The sequence below is a fragment of the Mus musculus genome, chromosome 8 (genome assembly GCF_000001635.26).
Source record: "Mus musculus strain C57BL/6J chromosome 8, GRCm38.p6 C57BL/6J".
Lineage (NCBI taxonomy): Eukaryota > Metazoa > Chordata > Mammalia > Rodentia > Muridae > Mus > Mus musculus.
In genome coordinates, this window is record NC_000074.6 from 12274392 (window position 1) to 12283461 (window position 9070).

The following is a 9070-nucleotide window of genomic DNA, read 5'->3' on the forward strand; positions in this document are numbered from 1 at the left end:
ATGATTGACTGATCCACCGTTCTATCCTGAATGTCTTGGCTGTTGTTATTGGAAGCGCTGTGGGAGCTTGTTGGATGATCGACCGACCCACCGACCTGCTTGTGTGCTGCTGCTGCTTCTTGAAAATTCTTGTGACTCAACCCGTGTCCAGTCTTCCCTCCTCTTGCAATGCCCTCATCTGGCTACTGTGACAGAGTAACAGTCACAAAGAACAAACTAAAGATTAAACACCTCACCTCCTCTGTGCCTTTTAATCTATAGAGTCAACCCTGAAAACCATTTGGTCTTCGTGGAAAACTTGATCAGCTTCAGCCACGTGTCACTTCCTGGTAGCAGTGTTCTGGTGCTGACCTTGGTAATTTAAGTCTTTTATATAAATTTTTAGCATTCTGAATTTTCTCGGTAACATCAGTCTTTTAAGATAAACAATTATCTTCTCTGCTAATTTTCTTCATGTTTTAACTCTTGATTTCATTCATTTCTACCTTAATGTTTTTTAAATTTCTTCTTTGTTTTGTTTTATTGAGAAAAACGTTTATGTAGCACTGGCTGGCCTTGAACTCCTGACCGTTCTTTCCCCAACTCCCTGGTTCTAGGACACAGTCACAGCCCCCACGCAGGGCTCTACTCTAACCTTAAGCTCTCTTCCCTGTGGTTTGTTTTGTATCACTTTTTCTTTATTCCCCAGCATCCTACTGTGCAAAGTGGTTCACTGGCCACCTTCCCCTGATAAGGGTGGATGTTGGTGGAATGCGGACTGTGGTGAGCACTTCTTACTCCACCCTGTGGGTTTCTTCACGTTGTGTTGCTTTGGCTCCCATAAAAGCACTTCTTTCCTTTGAGATGTCTCCAAAACAACTTGACCCATCAATGTTCTAGAGGGGCAGAGGTTCGCTCCCACTACTTTTTTTTTTTTTTTGGTTTTTCGAGACAGGGTTACTCTATATAGCCCTGGCTGTCCTGGAACTCACTTTGTAGACCAGGCTGGCCTCGAACTCAGAAATCTGCCTGCCTCTGACTCCTGAGTGCTGGGATTAAAGGTGTGCGCCACCATGCCCAACGCTCCCACTACTTTTATTCTCGGCATTTCTTCTGTTGCCGATGTCTAATTTCATGATATACTTCTGATCCTCACAACTGTGTGAAGACAGGCTTCCTGCAAGCCACTCCACTCCATAGTCCACTCCCCCTCAGAAGAGCAGGTCTGACTGCTGCTGAGGCATGGTGCTGGGGCTGTCAGTCAGCACAGGCTCTTTTGGCCTATCTCAGATTTCCTGTTTCTCTATTAACCATGTGTAGTGTTCCTGCCACTATGCAAAGTGGGTGCTGTAGTCTTGTTGGGCGCTGTGAGTTTGCCCTTCCCGCATTCTTTTCTGTCCCCATTGTCACTTCATGTACCCCAGGTGCTAATGCTACTCCAACTGTTCCTTTCTCTGGGAAGACTGACCCACTAGTCATTATAAATTGCCTCCTTTGTATAGTGACAATATTAAGTGTATTTTAAATATGACTGTGGAACCTCTTTTTTGTTGTTGTTGTTGTTGTTACTGTTTGGTTAGTATATCCTTTTTATCTTTATCCTTTCAACTTACTTGTGGGGACTAACGTTTTTCATTCCCTTGGGAAGGATTTTCCTAGCCATTCCTTCAAATATTTGACCCTCCTATTTGTGTCTTGACCTGAGACTCCATTGCACAGGAGCTGGTGTGTTCCAGAGGTTCTGCGCATAACGTTCTTACTTCTTGGTGTTTCTAGAGTGGATAACCTGGTGCCATGTTGCTCTAAGGCCAATGGGTGTCTAGTTCTGTTTTGATTTTGTTTTCTTCCTCCTCAGACCTGCTGTTGAGAAATTCCTTGAACTGTTTGTTTGTTTGTTTGTTTGTTTCAGTTATTGTACTTTAGCCCCAAGTTTCTATTTGTCTTTTTTTGGTTTGGTTTGGTTTGGTTTTTTTTTTTTTTTTGGAGTTTTTGTTTTGTTTTGTTTTGTTTTGTTTTGTAGCTCTTGTATCTGTTCTGACAGCTTCTGTGTGGTGAGATGTTCTCGAACTTCTCATTCATTCTGTGGACACTGAAGTGTGTGTGGTTGTGCAAATTGCTAGATGTTCCACCCTTGAAATATGGCAAGCACCCCAGGGAATCACCACTTGGGAAGGTGTGTGTTCTTAGACCAAGGTGGATTGCTCTTGTTCTTATTATAGTCATTATTCTCTTCCTGTCTCTCCTCCCACTCTAGGACACAACTAAACACAGACTGACTTGAGGTTTATCCCATGTCTTGGCTTCCTTGGAGACAGTTTCTCTAGCCTGCTTTCCCCATTCTGTGTAAGGAACACACTTCCTCGTGTGTGTGTGTGTGTGTGTGTGTGTGTGTGTGTGTGTGTGTGTCTGTCTGTCTGTGTGTCTGTCTCTGTATGTATATATTTGTGTGTTTATGTGTAGCCATGTGAATATGTTTACATCTACGTATATTTATGTGAATGTGTATATGTGTGTGTCCATGTGAATGTGTATGTGTCTGTGTGTAGCCATGTGAATGTGTGTGTGTGTATATATATATATATTTGTGTGTGTGTGTGTGTGTGTGTGTGTGTGTGTGTATCTATGTGCACTCCAGTCTAGTCCCAACACATGACCTAGGAGGCTACTGACCATCAACAGGAATTACACCACTTAATCCACTAGAAGTTCCTCTTCTAAATACATCAGTCCTTACTTTTGGCATCAGGAGTTATCAATCACCCAAGCTCATCACAGCCTAATAGAAGGAAAATGAAACCACAAACGAAGCCCTATTCAATACAATTGTTCTGTGTATCTGTGTGTGAGTGTGCTTGCATGTCTGTGTGTTTGTGTGTATATGTATCTGTGTGTCCGTGTATACATGTGTATATGTTGGTATGTTTGTGTATATGTGTCTGAGTATGTACATGTCTCTAAGTCTGTGTATATATGTCTCTCTGTGTCTATTCCTGTATATGTGTGTGTGTGTGTGTGTGTGTGTGCGTGTTTCTGTCACACAGCTCTATAGTTTGTGTTAACAAGTGAATATTCTGTATAATGTACCGCACCAGCTCTGAGACTCTGACCTCCCTTCCCAGAATTCCTTCCTGATGCTATTCACTCATTGGCCCTTCCACATTAACCCTGAAACATCAGTTTTTGTTGCTGATGGCTAAGCATCTGCTCAGATAGACCAGTCCTTGGTGAATGGCTAGACAAACCATCCCTCTGTCCTTGGAGTCAGCCTGTCCACTGGTTTTACTAAGAACCAGGGACCAGTGTTTTCCTTAGCCCTGTAGTCTCAGTCTGTGCCCACACTCAGGAGGCTAGCATGCCAAACTGACTGACTGATTTTAGGCTTAACGTTTCCAACTCAAGTTCTTCTGTTCATTTCTTCCATCAAGAAGCTTTTACTTCTCTTGGAAGGAAGGATGAGAGGATGGGCCAGAGAGCTTTATAGTTAGAGAGACTGGACATCCTGTCCTCATCTTAAATGACAGGAAGTTGGGTGAGGTGAACTTGCCATGCAGTCAGCAGGGACCTCCCTGGGCCGGGAGGCAGGTCTCACTTCCACCTCTCCAAGCCTGGGCTGCACAGTGGCCACCGCAGTTGACATTGGCTTCCTAGGGAACCCTTGCTTTCAGGGAGGTGGGGACACCTTCACTGGGTGGTGACCATGGAAGACAGGCACCTGTGTCACAGAGAGCTCCTCAGAGGGGAGAGTAAGAGGTAGGGTCATACCCTGGCTTACTCAGAGCCCAGCTGCATTTGAGCCCAGTTGTTGTGTTCTTTTGTGTCATTTATCTAAGGTTCCAGAGAACTAACCCTGAAGTTAGTAAGGGTTGCCACATGTAACTCACTGTGCGGAGCTGGCTCTTGGTCAGCCCATTGTTTGGCTGTTTATTTTTTGAGAATTTTAATATGGAGGGATTCACACCAAATCAAAGCTGTCCCCTTGTAAGATGCACACACAAATGGAGGCTTCGAAGAATCGACTTGAGGACTCCCTGTGAGGTGTCCTAGAATCGGTCGCCCCTTCTCATAGGCGTTAGTAGAAAGGATGGTGTCGCATCAAATCTCTGTGGAGATGAGGAAAGGTTCTTTGCCCAGCTTCAGCACACGCAGGGCACAGAGCAGCGCCATAAACACCAGCAGTTTATGACATGGCAAGAGGAAAAACAAGCAAGCAAACAAATATGTAAGGGCCGAGCTGGTTTTAGAAGGCTTTTTGCCACCAAGGCAGCTTATGCCTGGCTGGAGCCAGCAGTTGTCCTAGGTCCCACTCTCTTCTGAGGCAAGGTTCTGGGGGAGGAGACTCCTGAGCTGGTTGGGGTCCAAAGACCTGAGGTCTAATTACCAGTGTAATTAGGGTAAGAACAAGTTGCTCTCTGCAGAGGGCCTCTGTGCGCTGGGAGAAAGTGTTTTTAAGCATTCCCATGGAGTCGCCTGGGAGGGAAGGCGACCCCATGCCGAGCGCAGACTTGGTCTTTAGCTTGTCCTATGTAATTTTGCGAACTGTTTGAATGTGCTAACGAGGCACGTTATTTTTAGCCATGTCAGCAAAGGGATCCAATTCCTGCACAGTTGTGCCTCTTGCGTAAGTGATTTGTTTTCTAAGGACCTTCATGAGAGCCAGAGAAATTTGCCTTCCCTGGAATGAGGCCCTGCTGACCCTGGGCTCGCCTGGGGCAGAGGGTTGGGCAGTGGGGACCCTAGAGATGGCCCTCTCTGCAATAGGGGAGTGCCTATAGGGTGCTGCCTGGGAGAGAGGTTCAGAAGATAAAATTAACATGGCATATGACTGGTTGGAAGTGGGCGTTTTGCAGGAGGGGTGAGGGAGCCTGATAGGGTTCTGGCCCTGACAGAGGAGCTTATGGGATGAACACTGGAAAATGTACTGCCGCTGTGTGCTGAGGAGAAAGGTCTGAAGAGCAAGTGGTAGGGGCCAGAGGCAAGGGATGCTACAGCCAGGCAGTACTCCAGCCTGGATCCCAACAACCTAGGCAGGGAATTATGAAGAGAGACTGTCTAGTATGGCTGTCCTCTCCTGGTGCAATGAGTGAAGAAGCAGTCTCCCAGGGAGACTGAGGCAGGACCATGTGGAAGTTGTCACCCAGGGCCAGTGGCCTGGTTTCTGTAGTGATAAAAGGAAGCTATGAGAGGTAGTGAAAGGAGAGTAGCGGGAGGCAGAGAGAGGGTGGGGCTGCAGGCTTGGCTACTCCAGAAGAAGGAAGAGTGGTGCCAACTCACTTCTGGGAGAGCAAGGACTGTGCAGTTGGGGGTAAGAGACACCCACATATCAGCTTCCTCCTCCCCAGTCCTGGTCTCCGCAGAAGGAACTAGAGGCATGCCATGCATGGGAGAGGAAGCTTCTACGTGCTCTGGTAGAGAGGAAAGTGGAAAGAGCCTAGCTAGTACACCACAGCAGCTCCTCAGCGGTCCTCCGAGAAGGCTCCACGGAGTCAGGGCTTTGCCAGCGAGACAGATCTGGACAGACTGCAGACTCTCGGGAACTTTCAGACCCTCGGCCTCTTCTTTGTGTAGTTCATCTCTGAGATCAGGGGCCAGATCGAAGCAAGCACTCAGGCAGGAAATGTTTCTGAATGTGAGTTCTGGCTTTGGCGTTCAGCCATTTTCCTGTCAAGGCAGTTTTGAACAGAGGGGGATGTTCTAGGGTTGTGAGGTCCCCAAGGCAAGAGGAAACGGAAGAGAGAGGTATCAGGTCTCTGTGTGAAATGAAATTTTCAACTACAAATCGGAAAGCCAGCACTGCAGAGAACCCAGAAGCCTCCAGAAGGGAAAAGGAGGCCAGGCTCAGAGGCTGGGAGGGGGCAAGGAGGCCAACCCTGAATGAGGAGGTGGACTTCAAAGCCCCTTCTGAGGCCAGATCAGTGCCCTGCAGCTCCTGGAGGCCTGAGTACCAACATGTGGTAGCCATCTCCACACAGGTCCATTGGACCTAAGTTTGAAACGGAGAAAACCCAGCAGAAATGGAAGATAAGAAAGAGATAAGTTCTTGAAGGATTGCCATAGACAGGGAAGGGCAATGTGCTCACAGTAAGCCACTGTTGCAGGCAAATGAAGAAGACACTCAGGGCACATTCATGCATGTCAACTGACATGTTTGTTAGGATGTCATGTGGAAGTGTGAAGGATGGGAAGCAACCATAAAACCCTGCCGCTCTTCCCATGTGTTTATGGCATATGGTCGCAGTTGGAGGTCAGGTAGATTTCCTCTTTAAAAAATAAAACTGGCATCTAGCTGCAATTTGTTGGATGTGAGTTTCCTTAGAACCAATGAATATGCAATAAAAGTGACAGAACCAGCCACAGTGTGTCACAAGTACCAACAAGACCATCCACAGAATCACAGTATGTTCACAAGCACCCACAGGACCAGCCACAGAGCCATAGTGTGTCACAAGCACCAACAGGACCAGCCACAGCTGCCACAGTGTGTCATGAGCACCAACAGGACCAGCCATGGTGTGTCAGGAGTACCTATTCACTCTGGGTGTAGGATTGAGGTGGAAATTCAGTGGCTACAGGGTTTGGAGACTGTCAGAGTTTTGAGGGAGGTCACTTAGCTATGTCAGAAAACACACTCTAAGTTACCGAACTTTGTCTTCTGAGAGCCAGTGCTGGCAATGAATTCAGAGATGCATCTCAAAACTGAACTCAAATACAAAACAGATAATCCCCTAAGTCCCTAGACTGGATGACTTGAGGGTACTGAGTCCTGGTTTCCACAGAGGCAGCAGCTAGGTTAGACATGTGCCCTTCATGTGTGTTCCCTCAAAAGAGAACCTTGTCCTTTAGCCAGCATGAGACTGGCCCCTGACTGGCCCAGGGCTCCTTCTCCCCAATAGGTTGATGGCTTCTGAAGTTTCCTGATTCGTCACTGTAAGATGGGACTGCTGAGGTTCAAGGCCATCCCACCCTGCAAACAGGGGTTTCATTCTACATCCCAGGCACGAGGAGCCCACAGATTGTATGGATGAGCATCCTCTGTCTAGAAGATAGAAGTTTCTGGAACTCCATGTCCTGTTACATGGGAGGAATGGAGAAAGACTGGAAGGTAGCCTGTGTGACATTCAGGGTAGAGCGAGGACCATTGGTCACCTGGTATCCTGGCAAACAGAAGCGTCTGGAACCTTCAACATCAACCCCGATCTGCGACATCACTCCAGAGGTGCTTGGTTTTCTTATCAACAAAACTTCTCCTTTCAAACTGGGTGTCTATGCCATTATCTGGTACATCCCTGAGGGCACAGGGCACACACATGTCCCTGAGCCGAGTTCCCAGCCTAGAGACAAGATGTCACAGGGGATATGGAGTCCTGCTGTATCTGGCCTGGGTGCAGAAAGCCATCCCTTATGATAACCTCTGACCTGGTTTCTGCTCTGGACATGTTACCTGAAACTCCATCAGGACATTCCTAGTGAGGCCAGAAACTCCAGGCCAGGAGATATAGGTAGTTGAAAGATGCAACTCCACCCACATTAACAGTATGAGTCCAGAAAAAGCCAGTGGCCCACCTTGGGGTAGCAGGCTGGACACAAATACCCTGCTCCCTGCCCTTGCATTATTGCAGGTGACCCAGGCAGATGAGATGATCCTCTGAGATGCATGGATCAGATGCTCAGCAGAGGACAAATACGGCAGGAAGCTCCAGGCAAAGATGGGGTGGCAGCTTTCCAATCCCCACAGGCAGCTTACCCTGAAAAGCTGACCTTTCCGAACATACGCAGGTTTCATTCCCTCAGAAGGTGACAGCGTGTCCCCTGCCCTGTGGAATCAGGGCCCTAATAGGTCCCCTCTCTGCCGCTTATCACACACCGAAGGCCAGGCCGCGTCTCTAATAGTTCCCTTTCACCGCGCTGCCTGCTACTGACTGCGGAAAGTGTAGGTTTGGCTGCACTGATGGCCCTCGGTAATGGCTGTGATTACACCCTCTGCATCCTCTTCCCAGTGCCAGCCTTTCAGCCGAGCAGCACATTATGCCTGGATAAGACTCAAAGAGCGGCTTAATACCAGGTTCTCGGGGCTGTAATGAGTGGTTCAGGATGAGGCAGACACAGCCGCAGCAGTTGCTCGGCAGCCCGCGGTTCAAACACGTCGTGGCGTCCGTGGGCACCTTTTTGAGTTAAAGCTCGGCTTACACCTTTGCCTGGATCCTAGAAAAGGAGTGAACACAAACAGAAAAACAAATACCTTCCACGCGGCGCAAGAAAAGCCACCAAGTGCCACCCCATTAGCCTGAGAAGACGGGCGTGCCTGAGCAGGCTGCGGCAGGTGCATATTTCAGAGCTCGTGTATATCACAGAGGTGGCTTTTGTCACCTCCCATGATGCCATTCAGAACCTTCCTGCATCCACTTAACTCTTTTTGTTTTTATCATTTAAGGGTGAGGTGAGAATGTCGCTTGCTTAACTCAACCTGTGTACAGACCATAGCCCCAAATAAGTCCTGAATATCAGAAAGGAGCGTAGCTTTGTCTCTCTCCTGTGCACTCTTCCCGGGATGTAGCCTGGAGGTGGAGGGTGGCCCTTTCCCAGAATGCATGGAGGCCGACAGACAGATAGCAGCCATGTTATAATTTGCCTCTTTCTTTTTTTCACTGTCTTCTTACTAAAAGACTTGAGACTGTATCAGGGGGCTGCACCGTGGACCTAACACTAAGTCAATGTCAGACCTCAGGATAAAGGACAGAGTCACACATGGCATGAGGCTGGTTTCACATGGTGGCCATGGGCTCAGGGTTCCCAGGTCACCCACAGTTCTGATAACTATCCATAAACTTGGGGGCTCACAGGACCTCTTAGTTTGATAATTTACCAAAGCAACTTTCAGCACTCAGGGAACACATCGGACTCACAATCATGGTTTTCTTATCATGAGTCCAAAGTAGCACAACCCAAAAGAAGAGGGAGGGTCCTGCAGTTGGGCTCTGAAACACCCTCTCTTCATAGTGTCAGGGTACTCCTCTCTTCCATCTTGGTGGGTGCTTGCCACGATGCCCTCACCAAATGCTTAGGGTAGACACCTCTCATTAACCCACTGAACTGG

The 9070-nt window shown here is 48.0% G+C and overlaps 1 protein-coding gene across 1 annotated transcript; it reads left to right on the forward strand.

Moving 5' to 3' along the window:
- Window positions 1-2540: 2540 nt before the first annotated feature.
- On the forward strand, window positions 2541-8756 carry A230072I06Rik (RIKEN cDNA A230072I06 gene). Its single transcript, XM_030243896.1, has one exon. It carries the CDS (start codon window positions 5156-5158, stop codon window positions 5672-5674), a length of 519 nt encoding a protein of 172 aa, XP_030099756.1. The 5' UTR covers window positions 2541-5155; the 3' UTR covers window positions 5675-8756.
- Window positions 8757-9070: the final 314 nt, after the last annotated feature.